The sequence below is a fragment of the Engystomops pustulosus genome, chromosome 5 (assembly GCF_040894005.1).
Source record: "Engystomops pustulosus chromosome 5, aEngPut4.maternal, whole genome shotgun sequence".
In the NCBI taxonomy this organism is placed as follows: Eukaryota; Metazoa; Chordata; class Amphibia; order Anura; family Leptodactylidae; genus Engystomops; species Engystomops pustulosus.
This window is the reverse complement of record NC_092415.1, coordinates 57,484,942-57,503,243: the sequence shown is the minus strand read 5'-3', so window position 1 is coordinate 57,503,243 and position 18,302 is coordinate 57,484,942. Positions and strand designations below refer to the sequence as shown.

Genomic DNA, 18,302 nt, shown 5'->3' with positions numbered 1-18,302 from the left:
TAAACTTTGCCGTAGGGCCATTCAGTCCCCTTGTGTGACAAAATGTCCTTTGGCCTTTCCATTTCATGTTTTTGGAATGAATTTCCCCCCCCAAAAAAAATGGATTTTATATTTTTATTTTCTTGATATTCTACTTTTTTTTTTAATTTACAGCTTAAGGCAGTGTTGGATCCATAGATGCCCACAAATAACACACTGCTTTGGCATAGCCTTTGTCTATGATAGAGGTGGCATGCACTAACTTCAATAATGGTTTTGTAGGGTCACTGAATGAAAGCTGCATTTCACACTTACCAATCTCGTACAGGCAGACGTGCTGTATCTCCCGCTGCTCTGTGGCAAGCTCCAGGGCAGTGTGAAAAGAGGTCAAGGCACTGTTTATTTGACACTAAAACAGAATCAGACAATTAATAACAAATAATTTATTTTTGCAATAATTTTGCAATGACTAATGTATGAATTGACTAGATAAAGGCTGGGATGGATCCTTAACCTCCCCCCCCCCTGCTCATATCTGTGTGAAATGTATAGTGAAGCATTGCTAGTGCCTGTGCTTTATCTGCTGCCTGTGAGATACACAGACAGCAGCCATACAAGTAGTGTATAGGAGTAACAGGATGTCAGGCTGTTACACCTGCTACAAGAGGCAGCTATGTGTATAGGAGTATCTCCAGGGGGCATGGCCACCAGCACCAGGGGTGTCACATCATTATACAGGCTCTCAGTCATGTGTATAGGAGTATCTCATACACACACAGGCTGCAGGGGCCATAAGCACATAGAGGAGCCAACACTAGAAGTGTCACATCATTATACAGGCGGTCAGCCATATGTATAGGTGTATCTCATACACACAGGCAGCAGGGGCCGTAAGCACATAGAGGAGCCAGAAGTGTCACGTCATTATACAGGCTGTCAGTCAAGCACTGGGGGTGTGGCTGTACCTTCCACTTACTTATGAATGAGATGGAAGTGAGTGCACACTGCATATGTGCTGCAGAAACAGGGGGGAGAAGGGGGAGACCACGGAGGGGCTAGGATAGCCTCAAAGTTGCATTAGCATAATTTTAAAAGTTGATTTTAGGAGGAAGGAGGCCATGGATAAACAAATATAAGATTGCCATGAGTGTGCCTGGTTTACAAGGCTCGATTTGGATGGAAGATTATAGTTTTAGAACAGCTAAAGGTAAAAATGCTAATGCCAATGGCCATGATGAAATAAGCAATCCAGTCATTCCTGATCTGATACAAAGGAGCATGACACGGATCCTCAATATACTTCCATAAATGGGCATGAATTGATATGCTTCCAGTCATCTCCTCTGCAGTATACAGTATGAATAATGCTTTTTAGGACTCTAGAGCACAGAATGTACATTAACTGTTCTCTGAACCACCTACAATCAGTGTCAAAATAGCAAAAGTAGAGTATTAAATTAGAACATACAATAATAAAAGTAAGTAAATGGCTCTAATAGGAAATGGGCACGTCACACAAGTGTTTCTCTGCAGCAACATACTGTATGTGACTCATGTAACGTCAGCTTAAATCACACAACATAAGTGCTCTGTTACATCTGGAAAACTGCCCTTACACATCTACACCGGGATATTGCTTTATATGTAACACAAAGCATATGAAGTACCTGGAAATAATGATCAATACATTCATAGAAAACTAATAAACGTCAGAATGATGTGCCAGGCGGCATAGATAAAGGACATTCCTGTGTGTCATAGTGACGTGCGGGAGAAGGAATACCTCTAGTCGTTGGACTCTTCCTTTGAAGAACATGAATAATGAGGAGTTGGGATATGCCGATTCTTTCTTGAGGAGAATCTCTTTGGCCTCCTTTAGTCCTGCTTGATTATCACTTCCATCAAGTGCAAAAAAAGGGCGGACTACCGTGTGGTACCACAACAAGGCTAGCCTGTATGAAAGGGGAAAACATCTACACGTTGTAGTTTTATGAAGTAGGCAAATAAGAGGAGACACTGATAATGAGGACATAACAACTGAAAAAATCCTATTGCTACAGGAACAACAGACGTGGATTGTATGAAATGGCATACATTGTCCTCCGGACTGTATGTAATACAAGCATATTTGTCTTATAAATACATTTATTATTGAAAGTATTTATCTGAAAGAACCAAAAGTTGACAATCATGACTTACTTTCACGTGACATTGTGGCTGACACATATACTGTTTATTCGTGTAATTTGTCTAATAAGGTATCGCACTACGGGGCTCATTTACTTGTGCACCTTTTTTGGGGATTACACGGCTTGCACAGGTATTTAAGAAGTGTGTGCACTGGGATTGTGACGCACGTGATCCCTTTGTGGCGCAGCTATGTTGGCTTCCATGCAACACAAATAAGGGGACGTGCCATCAGAATGTCCGACTGATTCGGACTGAGCTCGGAATTTAACTTTCAAATTGTGTTGCAAGCCCAAGCACTTACATGCACCAGTAAAAAGAGGGTGAACTCTGTTGGACCTTAGCTGGGAAGCGATATCAGGCGCACAATCTTAGTGAATTGCGGCTAAAGCGCATTACCGTCGGACAATGCACTTTCGGGGAACTCCAGTGGGAATGTAAGTAAATCTTCCCCTATATGTTGGATCGTTGTAGGTATGACCAAAGCAGAATATTTTGTCAATGTTGCACCTTAGCTTAACCAATTTAGGAAAATACAGAACTGGTGGTAGAGTGTCTTAATTAGACTTAATTAGAGATGGGGGGCAGTTTTTGACATGTTTTTGGGCATCTTTATCAATGAAATATGAACTTTGTAAAAATGCCCATTTCCCTGGCTTTTAATTTATGAACGCCCTCCCGCTGCAAGCCTTCTTCCAGCCGGGGAATTACAAGCCGGGCGCATGCTTTCTCCTAGTTCCCCAGCTGGGAGCAGTAGGAGGCTTGCAGCCAGGACGTGCATAAATTAAAAGTCTGGGAAGCCAAGAGGCGCTTGGGTGCCATCAGTCTGAGCGCCTCCGGCACTTTATCAAAGTTCATACTTCATTATTAAAGATGGCCTAAAACATGTTAAAAAGCGGTCCCCCCATCCCCTAGACTGAATGACCAGTTAACTGGTGGTAGATGTCCTTTAAAGGGAAGCCGTCGCCAGATTTTACCCCATTAAACTACAAGCCCCTTCAGGTAGGGTAGGAAATATCCTTTCTAGGATTTCCACCATTATGTGAAATCTCACTTGTTTACCTATAAAATAAATCTCCTCCAAAAAGTTACATGAAAAGGAGCAGAGAAGAGTCATATTTGCCTGATATAGTCAAATTTAGAAGCTGCAGTGGTAGTGTCACTTCAGATTCCTCTTTCTTCAGTTATATGGCGCTTGGAAACATGCTGAAATATTAAAGATAAGAATTTCATCTTTCAGATTACATCAGGTTTGTGGTTTGGTGAGCTACAGATCTGGAGATACAGACAGGTAAAAAAAAAAGGCAACATAACATAATGTTATCATTAATGTGACCCAAAACTTGTTTATAGTTACTATAGAACCAAAGATAGGGGCATCTATAGCGACACTACTCATGCAGCTTTTACACTTGCCTTCTCTCAGGTAAATATGTCTCTTCTCAGCTCATTTTGCGTGATTTTGGAGGAGTTTTATTTATAGGTAAATGAGGGATTTTAACAGTTATTTAATAGATAAAATCTGGTGAAAGGTTCCCTTTAAGGCCAGTTCCCATCTGATTTCAATCACCTTCAAGCTATTGCAGATATTCTGTGTCTTAGTGACTACCTATGAGTACATGGATCCCTCCCATTCAGCAAACAGTCTATAGAAGGCACCTAAGAAACCATCAATCTTTAGGAATTGAATGTTTTGTTCACCATATGTACAGAACGGGAGGACTGGGGACGACGTGAATTTGCCAGAGACAAGCGTTAACAAACAGTACTGAGAGGCTCAGACAAAGGATTGTATGAACATGAGTATTGGATATAAGTGCACAGATATGTAAAAACTACTTGTGGCAGCACAGCACCCTGGCCCCTGGAATAACCAGCTCTTAGACTTATAAGATATTTATATAATTATATATAATTACAAATTTCAAAAAGTAAAAATGTAATTCATTAAAATCAAGTTCACCAGCATATCCCCAAGTTACCTTTTTACACCCATCGTACCTTTCCCCCTCATTTGTTATAACGGTTACTTACTGTTTACACTATATTTACTATTATAGTGTTACAACATAGCTACTCACGTAGCTAAAGGGGCCTTCATGTCCTTACTTTCACTTGCATACATCAGTGAAGAAAGCCCCTGCAGACGGTCTCCGGGAAACCCCAGCAAGTTGATGATTTTGAGCAGGTTTGGGGGCACCATGGATATGCAAAGGTGAAATAGTCCGTAGCCAAAGCTCACAGCACCTTTCAGTCTGTTCAGAGCCTCATCCGTGACACCCTCAACAGAAATGTGATTATCATTCGCAGCATCAGAGGGAGACGATTCCTGAGAAAGCTTCTTCTGATACATTTCCTGGAGGGAGTTAATGTCCACATAGCATTTGTTGTAAATTTTCCAGGCTTTGCGCAAGATCCAACCACCTTTTATGTAAGCTGTGGAATAAGTAAAAAAAAAAGATGATAAGATTATTTCTGGCATCTAATACCATAAGGTATATACAGAATGTAAAATAAGATGCTCACATCTGTGCTGAGCATTACAGAAGAGAATGGGAACAGCTAGTCGTCAAACTTGTAACAGAAATAACAGATACAACACAATGCAGAGTAAGGCCTCATGCACAAACTGTGGCTAAACTCTCAACCCCATTGCCTTATCGGTGCAGTGCACCATCACGACGGGAACATGCTGACTGCCCGCACAGCAAAATATAGGGCAGGTCCCATTCTTGGCCATCTTTGGTGGGATGTCACTTGCAGTGGACATCGGCCGGGTTAATAGCGTTCACCCATCAATGCCAGGCGATCCACAAGGAACAGGGGCTGGCCGATTAAATCCACTTAATTTGATTATTTTGCTCATTCAGTTCACCAAGATTCAGACTTTTTTGCAGAACTGGAACTGAACATTCCAGCTCCTGGTTTTTATTATTGACCTCTATGGAGGAAAGAGTGATGATTTTACACTACTCCTGGGGATGGAGAAATCATTGGATCCCAGGCCTGTTCAGTTCCTGGAAGCTGATCCTCCACTCTTCTGAGGCCCTGAAACATAAGATGGATGTGGACTCTGTACCGAAGGTGCGGATTTAACATCAGAGCCATTATCACCAGCAGAGAGTAGCCGCCACAAAAAGATAAAATAGGGCAAAGAAAGGTAAGGGAATACATAGAAGCCCGCAACATTGAGGAGGAAAGAAGGAACTGGTCCTTACCAGTAATTCGGTTTCTATAAGTCCACCATGACAGCCCCCTGGAGATTGCTACCCATTCCTCTGTAGGGACAGTAAATTAAAAAGAGAACCTACCACCCCGATTCTACCTATAAAGGTAGAAGGGGTGGTAGGTGGATGAATGGGACTTGAGGATAGCCCTTTTTTGGGCTAATTCTCACGTCCCGGGTGTCTTTTACAAAACTTTATTGGAGGCATATGTAAATTTTTTTATGCGGCTACTGGGGCGTGGAGTAGCCGGACATGAGGCTACTAGTCACGGCTACTCCAAGCCCCAGTAGCCACGTTACTCCGCCTATCATTTAATCTTCAGGACCAGCCCTCGTCCTGGTCCCCTGCGTTCTGCGCATGTGCAGAACGCAGGCCTTCCGCTGCGAGGCCGCAGCCGGAGCTACTGCGCATGTGCAGAAGGCCACAGATGCAGGGGGACCAGGACGAGGGCGCACAGCTACGAGGAGCTGCGCACCGAAGATTAAATGGTAGGCGGAGTAACATGGCTACTGGGGCGTGGAGTAGCCGCGACTAGTAGCCTCATGTCCGGCTACTCCACGCCCCAGTAGCCGCATAAAAAAAAAAATTTACATATGCCTCCAATAAAGTTTTGTAAAAGACACCCGGGACGTGAGGATTAGCCCAGAAAAGGGCTATCCTCACGTCCCATTCATCCACCTACCACCCCTTCTACCTTTATAGGTAGAATCGGGGTGGTAGGTTCCCTTTAAGAATTTAAAAACCCCTCCCTCAATCTCCCTTCAGTGTTTTTACCAAAAAATTACACCAGCAGAAAATTCTACTCAATTTTATTTAGTATGTTAGATTCACATACACAACCATAAAAATAATAACAGAAACAAGGGAGGGAAATATATGGGCCATCATGGTGGACTTATGGAAACCAAATTACCGCCAAGGACTAATTCCTTCTCTCCAATCTTCCCCCATGATGCCCCCTCCCGGAGATACATCAAATTATCCCCAGTTATGAAGGTACAACAGCTGGAAGTACCTTTCATCCGAAGGCAAGTTCTCCAGAAGAAGCAATGTCCAGCCTGTAATGTTTTACAAAGGTAATATTTCTACTCCAAGTAGCTTCCTTGCAAATCCTTTCCTTTCCTTGTCTAACAACATAGATACATCCCACTGAGGGTATGAGTCTTATGGTAGGTTGCAGGTAGCAGGAGCAGGCTTGCAAAAATCTTTTACACACCTTCCGCCAGACCCCTTTCAAGAAGGCCCTTAGCTGAAATCTGGACCCTCAACATACTGGGCCTCAAACCTTTCTCAAACCCAACCTGTCAAAAAAAAGAAACTACCTGGATTACCTTGGTACTGCTTTGAAGAACCCGGTTGATCATAGGAATTGGAGAAAAGGCATATAGTAGGTCTTTATCCCAGGTCTGCAAAAAAAAGCATCTAGGCCCTAAGGAGCAGCTCTTGGATTCAGAGAGTACAGTCTTGGCCATAAGTTTTGAGAATGATACAAATGTTAATTTTTACAAAGTCTACTGCATCAGGTTTTATAATGGCAATTTGCATATACTCCAGAATGTTACAAAGAGTGATCAGCTTAACAGCAATTAATTGAAAAGACAATATTTGCCTAGAAAATGAACTTTTTCCCCCAAAACACATTTCAACTTGCAGGCCTGCCTTAAAAGGAGCCGCTAACATCATTTCAGTGATTGCTCCATTAACACAGGTGTGGGTGTTGATGAGGACAGGGCTGGAGATCAATCTGTCATGATTAAGTAAGAATCACACCACTGGACACTTTAAAAGGAGGCTGGTGCTTAGCATCATTGTTTCTCTTCTGTTAACCATGGTTATCTCTAAACAAACACGTGCAGTCATCATTGCACTGCACAAAACTGGCCTAACAGGGAAGAGTATCGCAGCAGAAAGTTTGCACCTCAGTCAACAATCTATTGCATCAGCAAGGAATTCAAGGAGAGAGGTTCCATTGTTGCCAAAAAGGCTCCAAGGCGCCCAAGAAGGATCAGCAAGCGCCAGGTCCGTCTCTTAAAAGTGTTTCTGCTTCGGGATCGAGCTACCTGCAGTGCAGAGCTTGCTCAGGAATGGCAGCAGGCAGGTGTGAGTGCATCTGCACGCACTGTGAGGCGGAGACTCTTGGAGCAAGGCCTGGTGTCAAGGAGGGCAGCAAAGAAGCAACTTCTCTCCAAAAAAAAAAAAAAAAAAACATCAGGGACAGACATATTCTGCAAAAGGTACAGGGAGTGGACTGCTGAAGACTGGGGTAAAGTCATTTTCTGTGATGAATCCCCTTTCTGATTGTTTGGAACATCTGGAAAACAGCGTGTTCGGAGAAGGCAAGGTGAGCGATACCACCAGTCTTGTCTCATGCCAACTGTAAAGCATCCTGCAACCATTCATGGGTGGGGTTGCTTTTCAGCCAAAGGAATCGGCTCTCTCACAGTCTTGCCTAAAAACACATCCATGAATAAAGAATGGGACCAGAATGTCCTCCAAGAGCAACTTCTCCCAACCGTCGAAGAGCTGTTTGGTGATCAACAATGCCTCTTCCAGCATGATGGAGCACCTTGCCATAAAGCAAAGGTGATGACTAAATGGCTCAGGGAACAAAACAGAGATTTTGGGTCCATGGCCGGGAAACTCCTAGGATCTTAATCCCATTGAGAACTTGTGGTCAATCATCAAGAGACGGGTGGACAAACAAAAACCAACAAATTGTGACAAAATGCAAGCATTGATTGTGCAAGAATGGACTGCTATCAGTCAGGATTTGGTCCAGAAGTTCATTGAGAGCTGCCAGTGGCTTGAGACTAGATCTCAATTCTCCATATTTAGGATCCTGGCTTGATCCTGAAGAACTTCTATTGTTATTTGTGTCTGGAGTTTTGGAGTTCCAGTTCCGAATTGCCAACCAATAGGAACGATGTTGAAATATGGAACGATGAGGACCTCTTCTATTCTTAGGAACTTTACAACCTTTGCCATGACTTGGGGAAGATTTGGGGAGCCGAGGAGACCAAAAGATAAGGCATTAAACTGTATATGAACTTCTCCCCTGGGGGTCAATACAACAAAACTGAGGTATTTCTGGGAATCCCGATGAATTGGAATATGGTAGCAAGCATCTTTGAGATCTATGGTGCATAATACAGCATTTTGAGGAAGAGAGAACACATGTTCTATAAAATAATTCTTCAATAATAGAAAGCACCTGCTCTTTATTATATTATTCCATTGGGGATGAAAATTCTTCATTCTTCCCCTCAACCTGGCATTATTGGTTTTTTAACTGGACGCTTGGAGGAGCTGAAAAGAAAGGGCTTGTTTTTCCCTGCTCTAGAACTATTCCGGAATCCTTGTTTCCAGGTTTGTCTCAATAAGTATTTTGTTGGTTTCTTAGAAGACCTAAAGCTGCTTCTTATGTAGTTGTTTTGGGTCAGAAGAGCCTTTCTTCTTGTCTGCAGCTTTGTCCAAGATTTTGTCAAGTTCTGCCCCAAATAGAAAAAGGAAGACTACATAATTTTGCCATGGAGCGTATAACCCCACTCCTTTGCTTTAAGCAGAGTGCTTTCCTGGACACATCTGAGTGTGCCTCTTCCCTGGCCGCAGAACGGATCGTTCCTGCTGATGCTTCTGCCAGAAATGCTGTAACTGATTTCAGTAGGGGAAAGGAATCCAGGATAACTTCACAAGGTGCTCCTTCTTTAAAGTGAACTTCTAGCTCATCTAACAAAAAGAGAAGTGTGTGAGATACAGAGGTTGCTGTAATTTTCATTTAAAGACTGAGCATGGAGGTTTCCCTTTTTAAAGCAAGTAATCCAATTTCCTATCCATTTCATCATTTAAATGGGTGGAGTATTTGAATTGTAAATTGGTCTTCCTTACCACTTTAGCGATGGACATGTCTACATTTGGGTTGTTGCCCCAAATTTTAGTTTCTTCCTGGTCAAATAAAAATCTATTCCTGAAGTCTTTGGAGAGGTTATGATATCTTTCTGGATCCTTCCACGCATCCAGAACTAGGCCTTTAAGGTTTTCAAAGACAGGGAAGACTATTTTAGTTCTGTCTCAGTCCTCCAAAGAGTTCATCCAAGACAATGTGCCAGCTACCGCAGACCCAACGTGGAGCTGTATGGCAGATGACACAGCCTAAAATGTCAAACGGAACCTGGGGACCTCAAGTGGAACCCACAAATTCGGATGAAGGAGGACCTGGAGAAGCAGGGACAGGAAAAACACTGAAGGGAGGTTGGGGAGGGGGCCTTTGAAACTCTCAATTTTCTGTCCCTACATAAGTAGGGGAAGCAACCTCCGGGGGCCATCATGGGGGATGATAAGGAAAGAAAAGATAAGAGGAGCAATAAAGTGAGATGGGAGTCATAGGCAAATAATTGAGAAGTTTTGTATTAAAATAAAAAATAGACTTTTGGTTAAAAAAAAAAAAATAAATTAGGCAACATTCCCCCAAACCAGCAGTTATATAAAATAATGCTGCAGAATTTTTATTGCATAAGAAAAATCAGAGTTTAGTAAAAGGGTTACATCAGGATAATTTTTCCTATTTACTCATATATAGAGTATTTTTAAAAGTGAAACACACCAGTACTCTGACCCAGACAGTCGGTGTAGGACTCTGTACAATATGCTCAGTAAGCCTTAAAGAATATTTACATTAAATGTATGCAAATGGCTGCTAAACTAACCAACGCCAGCATCATAAAGCTGTCAAATGCAGTGCTCATATTTTATTCATCCTTCCTCAGGCGCTTTCCTTTGTACAAGACACTACAACTGAAGACGTCCCATTGTGTATATACAGATGGATGTGAAGGCCAATAAGATTGCAGCATTAGTTTTAATGCAGTTTATGGAACCAAACGGGCAAAATTGAAGACGTCCCATTGTGTATATACAGATGGATGTGAAGGGCTAACCTCCCAGTAGCAAAAAAAAAAAAAAAAGACAAAAGAAAGGTTCCTTAACCGATTAGAAATTAGAAATAAAGAGAAGGAATTGGCAGATATTCCTCTTGTCCGCAGCATATCTGGGTTCTTAGCGCTGAAGTTGAGAAGGTCTTTATCAGATACAGAAACCACAATGACCAGAGGGACAAGTACAGCTCTGTCCTATGTCATCCTCACTTATAGCAGAAAATGGACTTACCTAAAACATTAAATCATATAAACAGAGGGATTTTTATGAAATTATTAGTAGGAATATAAATAAATTGTTATAAATAATATTTATAACAAAATTAATTAGAAGGGATAAGGCTAAAACGTGCCGACCATAGGCTAAATAGCGATCCAATGAGCACCGGCTAAAACAAAGTGCTGTAGGGAATCTGTAGGTTGCAGTCACTGGGGAAGCCTTGGTAAGGCAGTGGTAACAGATTGTTTATTCGATGTGGTCAGGTGCTACATATACTGGGAGTCAGGAAATACTTATCACCTGGTAATACGCAGGTCTCACAAGCTCAACCTTGGGATGTACTGTAGCTTAGACTGGATTGTCATATCCATGTACCCCTGTGGCCCCAGCTTAAGGACATCTACCATCAGGTTTTCTGACGGTTGATGTCCAAACTTACCTGCTCGTTCTTTATTCTAGGGGTTGGAATCGTCTTTATTATCTTTATGGACGCAACATCACGATCGACCAAGTACAGAGTGGGGGCATGCATACATAAGCTGATGGCGGAGCCAAGAGGCTTTCCAGTGACGTAGCCAGAGCAGCTACATATTTTTAAAAAGACATTTTCTACCCTAATCCAGATATCTTTAAAGATAACAAAGTTGTTTCCATTACCTAGAATAAAGAACGAGCAGGTAAGTTTGGACATCTACCATCAGTTAACCAGCTGGTAGTTGTCCTTAAGAGGGACAATCTGGGTCCATCCAAATGTTTCTTTGGTGGAGGACTTCACATAGGAACAAATCCAAAAAAGTTCCCAAAATGGCACATTGTAAACCCACAATGGCCAATAAGATTGCAGCATTAGTTTTAATGCAGTTTATGGAACCAAACGGGCAAAATTTAAAAATGTTAGAATATTTAGTAAATGCAAAGCTGCCATCCCATCATTGTCATGGTTTGTCGTTCTAATACTCACAGCATATAAATATTCATCCATTTCTGACCACACACACACACACACACACAGATTATTATTATTACCTACTTACTATGGCTCATTACGATGACAAGGGTATCAGGCTACAGTATGTTAACATCTTCATCATATAGGAACCTTCATTCCATATTCTGTCAAAAGTAATAGACTTCTTGCAGGACTGTTTAGTCAGGTAGAAGGATTGACATCCAAATGGAAGTCAAAGAGCCCATAATTGTAAATGGGATCTTATGTGATCTGTCGGTACCCATTATATAGAATATCGAAATGCCTTGAATTTGCAACTAATAAATCTATTCATTTTTGTTTCCGTTAGAACACATTAGTAACAAGATTGACGGTCTCTGAATGGAAGTGTGCACAGTGGGAAGCAGGAGAGCACATGCAGTTCCAGGGGTGAGAAAGAGAATGGCCTTTCTAATCCCCAGGAGGTAAAGTAGAGAATAAACTGTAATCTGTATGGCGCATATTTTATTGGATATAAGAGACATATAAAAGCCGTTGCTCAAAATGACAAGTCTATTATATTGTCTATATTAAATACATAAAAGGTAAGTAAAGACAGAAATATGGAATGGTACACAATTTTCCCCTGACGCAAGTGCAGGCGACAATGTACACCGGTTTTTCAGCAACGCTTCCTATTGTCTCATACACAGTAGGTAATGACAGTAAGACCATTAGCTACAATACAGTACAGTCTGACTCACACAGCAAGTTAATACGTCTGCCAGCACTCAGCATAATTCACCCTTTACATCTCTGTTAATCTGAAGACTCACCTGACAGTTCCTGCTTAACAAAAGAAAGCACAGCTAAATAAACCTGGCAGTCTGCAATAATGATCTGTCTCTGCAAGCGGTCCACCATAGACTGGGCAGACTTCCTAACGTCAACCTGTTAAGGAGAAAACCGTGTGTTAAGATTAAACATTTATTTATTATTGCATTATTGTGATCAGCATAGAACTGGTTAAAAACAGAAATAATAGGCAACGGGCTGGAAATTACCATGCCGAGAAAATGGAATGAAGTTTGTGGTGGACACAATGACGCCGAACAAAACAAGCAAATCTCTTGCTGTTAGATTACGTAAATAGGTTTTTAAAAAATATTAGGGATAGGCAATAATTTTATACAGACAATATATGGTATGCAAAGGAATAGACAGACCAAAGAAGAACAGAAACAATGGACGTCACAGTTCAGATGCGAATTGACAATCTGCCCAGTCTGGCAGGATTCCTTGTGAGCAGCTCATAAAGTGGGCTGCTCTGTTTATTCTACCCTTGATCAGAACCATCAATCAGTGGTTTCATATACAGGCATGTCAGTTATGTAAATAGTTAAATAAGCTGTTACTCTTTCTTGGCATACATCTTTCCCCTGCATGCACGCTGTTGATGATGTGTAAATTAACTGTCCAGAAGTCAGGTCTTCGGGACCTGAAAAATACTTCTCAGTGCTGAGGGGGAGGGAAGACACGATGCCTTGTGTTAGATTCCTGCTATGTGGCCAGAGGGACATCATCGCAGGTCCTTTAGCCTTCCAACATTAGCAAACTGTACACCATGTGTGTGATCACATGAAATCACAGCAGCCTCCATGGAAGAAGGAGAGAAAGATGTCCATGGCGGCTGCTGTGACTTTATGTGGTCAAATACATACATGGGGGTACAGTTTGGTATTGTTAAGAGGCTAAAAGACCTGAGATGATGTCACCCTGGTCACATGACATGAACTGCTGTATAGTAAGGAAGCATAAGACATGGGGAGGAGTAGATGGGAGGGGCTGGCCGAGCACTACACGCCCCCTCTGATGCCAGGTAATATAAGATAAAAGATGATTTATGTGGATCTAAGGGAAACAATTTTTAGGTAAAAAAAGGGTGTCAGGGTGTTAGTTAATAGGGATCTATAGAAGCCTGTCACTGGCTGTATATGTTCAAATGGTGACAGGTTCCCTTTAAGGCTCCTCTGCCCTTGACTATAAATATATACATTTAATATACATGGATATTGTGAACATTTATTAAATATTCAAATCAAATTGTAATTAACATGTTCAAGTCTAAAGCTTGAGGCGACATGTACAACAAACAGTTTTTATTGGTAATGAGCTAGCCACACACCATGTCTCACCGCACCATGACTGAGCTGGGTGGCTGCGTCACAAGTTAGAGAACAGGTAATATTCATGTTTGTGGCTCGGTCACTCAGCTCCTATGGACATGGATAGGGTGAGGAGCACTCATTCTCCCATCACCAGTGGGCTGCAAACTCCCCGTTTGCGGCCAATGTTAAGCACACGGTTCCCATTGATGGGCTAAGGTCTGGGAGAGCATACATTTGTCTGAATGAATCCTAAAACCCAGTCTACAACTCTGGAATAATCTATCACTAAAACAGACGTGGTGCAGCCAATAATGGAAGCCACTGAATGTCCATTAATGGGCGTTGTAACAGATCAGTTTTTCATCAGTAAACTAATAATAAAGGAGAATCAAATGCAATTGTGAGCTGATGACATAAAGCACTGGAATTACGGGTGCATTGTATGCTGCATACGATAGGCTTTCCAGCATGTACACTTACATTTTTCTTGATCTTATTTTTGATGGTCTCGATCACTCCTTCATCACTCTCACACAGCTTTTCGGTCATCTTCAAGTCATCGCATGCTATTTGCATTTTTTCCTCTTCGAAAGTCATCATTGCGTTCTGCATTACAAAACCAGTGATTATTACAGATCAACTATTCAAATATCATATAAATCAGATACAAGGTTACTATTTAAGTTAATGTAATGTGTCATTTATAGTAGTGGCCTGTGTGTATCAGGAATCTTACGGACAGGTTACACCCACTGCCACCCCTCTGCCAGGCACACCATTTCATAGCATTATACATGATGTTTAAATGGAAGTCATAAAACAAAACAAAAAAATCTTTGTGAGATTTGCACGGTTTTTAGTAAATGGGCAGCAGCAGTATTATGCTGGTAACAAATACAGTAGAAAGTGGTAAGTGTGCCATTTTTTAACTTACTGTAAACACAACATAGACATCTGACAAGACGTATAAAGAATAGCATCTGCAGCTGGAGCCGTCACACACATGCCTTAGGGGCTCTGCGTAGCCTTTTGGTAAGAAGTAAAGTCCTGCTTCTATCTTTAGACACAGGACGAAGAAGAGCACAGCAAGGTCAGTGCTGAGCTGTGCAGTCACAGCGCTGCTCATCCAGAAGTGGCACACGTCATCCCTTTCACTACACAATCGCACACAGATATGTGATATCTGCTACCAGACCATGTCATTTACCAGATCTTTCATAGTCTAAGGACTTGTGTGTAGCAAATGTAATCAACACAGGGAAATGCGGATTATTGTAATACATGGTACTAGCTCTGATCCCAGGCGCCAGCAAGGTTTTTATTGTAGAGCTCTGCCTACATACAGTACAATCCTTCTACACAGGGAGCACAAAAACTGTGCGGAAATCCACAGCGCTAATAACATCCAGTAAATCCTAATTATGTCAGAGTGGAACTGTCATGGCAACCGATCGCAGCTTCCCGATGACGTCACGTGGAGCAACGATCTCCAACAAGATGGTGGCACCGATCGCGGGTGTTACCGGTAAATCTTTGTTGCGATATGCAGCAGAGACTTACCGGCTATGGAGAGGGCTCAGCCCATGTCCCCTCTCCATGCATCCGCAGCTGACCCTTGACTAGCTATTACGTCACGGGTAGTGAAAGGATTAATTAGAGTTAGTATTTTTGAAGCCCGACACTTGAACTTTGTTATATGTACACACCCTTAATTAGGGGAGTTGTATGTAATTAGTTCAGGGGGTGCAGTGTATATCACAAATTGGGGGTACATGCTAAAATTCATTCCAGGGAACTATATATAGGAGAAATAATTTATGAAGCACTTGTATGCGGCGTGGCATAATAGTGTAAGATGGGAACTAAAGTGTGTGTGTGGTGGGCAGGGGGGAAATCGGGGGACAAAAATCTTGTCATCACGGGCCCCAAAATTCCTATTGACGGCCCTGGAGATACCAGACCCAACAATGCAGATGAGCTGAAGGCTGCTATCACAGAACCTGGGCTTCCATAACACCTCTGCAGTGCCACGAGTTAATTCCTCAATGCCATAACACCTCTACAGAGCCATCAGCTGATCCCTCCATCCCATAACACCTCTGCAGTGCCATCAGCTGATCCCTCCATCCCATAACACCTCTTCAGCGCCATCAGCTTAACCCCCCCATGCCATAACCCCTCTGCAGCACCATCAGCCGATCCCTCCATCCCATAACACCTCTGCAGTGCCATCAGCTTATCCCTCCATGCCATAACACCTCTGCAGCGCCATCAGCTGATCCCTCCATGCCATAACACCTCTGCAGCACCATCAGCTGATCCCTCCATGCCATAACACCTCTGCAGTGCCATCAGCTGATCCCTCCATGCCACACAGCATTGATCCAGTTATTCATGTAAAAGGAGCCTTGACCAAATATTGAGTGCAATCACGGTACATAATTATCATTTGGATAACATTTCTGTGTTCAAGAATTTTATTTTTATACTTGGTCTTATATAATATTCTTATTTTCTGAGATCGTGAGTTTTTTTGCCTTGGCCATACCCATAATGATCAACATAGAATCCTTACAAACAGAATCAAGTTTTTTAAGTGTTTATGTTACATAAGAGTTTATACTTCTTGAAATGAATGAAAATATTCTAATTAATTGAGATGCACCTGTATATTATATACATATACACACCTTGCAGAGGTCTATTACAAAAGCTATAAAGTAAAAAAATAAAATAAAATAAAAAGGTGCATCGTATTTCTGATGGTCCTTTGGGTCACCATCCATTCATCTTGATCTCATAAAATCTACAACAATTCTGTAGTTTTTGGGTCAGTTGCAACCGGACTCATAAAAAGTGGGTTCTAAAATAATGTTCTTGGTCCTAATCCCCAGAATTTTACACTGAATTTATACATTGTATCTAATTTGGCAAATAAAACATGAAAGGAAATCTAACCAGGCCACACAAGTGTGGAATCTGGAAAACAGTAGAAGGGTAAAAGAAAAATTATTTCCCGAGAGGACCACAGTCAACATAGCCGACTTATTATCCCGTGATCATCCGTGTGTCCAGGGATACTAAACGTAAATGTACAATAACTAAGCATCAATCATCTGTCATTGACAATGCAAGGATCTCAGTGAGTGGCAGATAAAAGCAGAATATTACATGGACATTTGTAGCCTTGTACAATACAAAGGGACAAATGGATTGCTTATTAATGGACTAAATATAGACGTCATCTGATAAGATTTCCCTCCTGCCAATTAACATACGAGGTTTCATTTCCCATTACACGGCCAGCAGCCAAATATTATCACTGCTGATGGAAATCCCAAATGTTTAGCTTTAAACAAACTGCTGCTTTGCATAAATCTTCCATTTTACCGTGAGCACAATTTTCATATGTGTAGACATGAATATGCATGGGTGAGGACAGCTTCTTTAGTGACAGAAGCTGATGATCAATTCATTCAATTACTACCGACATTTTATAATTCAATATAGAACTAGTGCCATGATTTGTACGGCTGAGAAAAAAAAAAACATCTCTCCATCCAGGTTATGATATTATCACACAAAATATGAAGCTTAGGGCTTATTCACATGGCCGTCTGCGGGGACGTACATGCGGCTGCATGTACGTCCCCATAGACGGCAATAGCGGCACCGCGGGGATACGGTGCCACACGTGTGGCACCGATCCCGGCCGCACACCGCAAAAAAATAGAGCTGGCAGTATCTTTTGGCGTGTGTGCGGCCGTGAGCCGCTGTTTTCTATGGAAGGAGGATGGGTTACTTCCTCCTCCTCTCCAGCACACGGCAATATGCCCACACGGCAGACTTACCGCATGTGTATGTACCCTTAAAGGGGTTTTCCCACAAAAGAAAATTCTCACATCTTAGTGATATTTACACAATACAGATCATTTTAACCCCTTAGTTTACAATTTTACTCAGTTTTGCTGTTGTAGCTCCTGTGTAATATTCCAGGGTGTGGGTGGGGCCACTCTAGCAGACACATTACTGTATTATCCATCTAGTTCTGTGGGGTGACAATGTGGTTACATTATCAGGATATAAGGTGTATATACACTTTCATCTGGCTTCTGACATAGAAATGTACTTGCACATAGTAAAAGATGAGACTGATGAGAGATGATGAGATGCCCATTACACAGAGGCATGACAGACAGAGGTTGACAGACTTTTACACTGTCAGCCCTGCTACATCTCCATTTTCACAGATATGTGCCTGCCTCCCCTTCCCCGGGATCACTTATCTGCTTGTAGGTTGTAGTTTGCAGCTTCTCTTTTACCATGTGTTGTTTGCCGGGCAGGATGTCAGCGAGTTAGTGATGTGTCGTTTGCGACGAGCCGGATCTAAGAGCCGGCGTAACCCCACCCGTAACTGACTGGTCTGCGGCTCCCTATTATATATTTGAGCATAGCCTAATGAGCCAGCTCACTAAGAAGAGCTGGAATTCCCATCACTACAGTGAGTGTCAGTGTAAGCTCTGCAGGGGGGAGGGGGGGGGGCTACAGGCACAGCACAGAGAGTGACAGAAGTTACAGGGTCATGTCTGGGGGCAACTGAAATTGTGTACACCAGGACTGAGACAGGTTGGACTTGCTGAAATGCTTTATTTTTGTTATTAA

At 42.1% G+C, this 18,302-nt stretch overlaps 1 protein-coding gene across 2 annotated transcripts in view; it reads right to left on the bottom strand.

The window, feature by feature from the left end:
* The window catches only part of TTC39C (tetratricopeptide repeat domain 39C), a 69,202-nt gene that overhangs the window by 17,975 nt on the left and 32,925 nt on the right, over positions 1–18,302 (bottom strand). For both annotated transcript variants that reach the window (XM_072152050.1, XM_072152049.1), the window contains exons 3-7: positions 14,121–14,246; positions 12,309–12,423; positions 4,248–4,602; positions 1,763–1,931; positions 295–388 (exon numbers count right to left, since the gene is read on the bottom strand). In XM_072152050.1, coding sequence (XP_072008151.1) covers positions 295–388; positions 1,763–1,931; positions 4,248–4,602; positions 12,309–12,423; positions 14,121–14,246 — 859 coding nt within the window. The remainder of the gene's footprint in view (positions 1–294; positions 389–1,762; positions 1,932–4,247; positions 4,603–12,308; positions 12,424–14,120; positions 14,247–18,302) is intronic.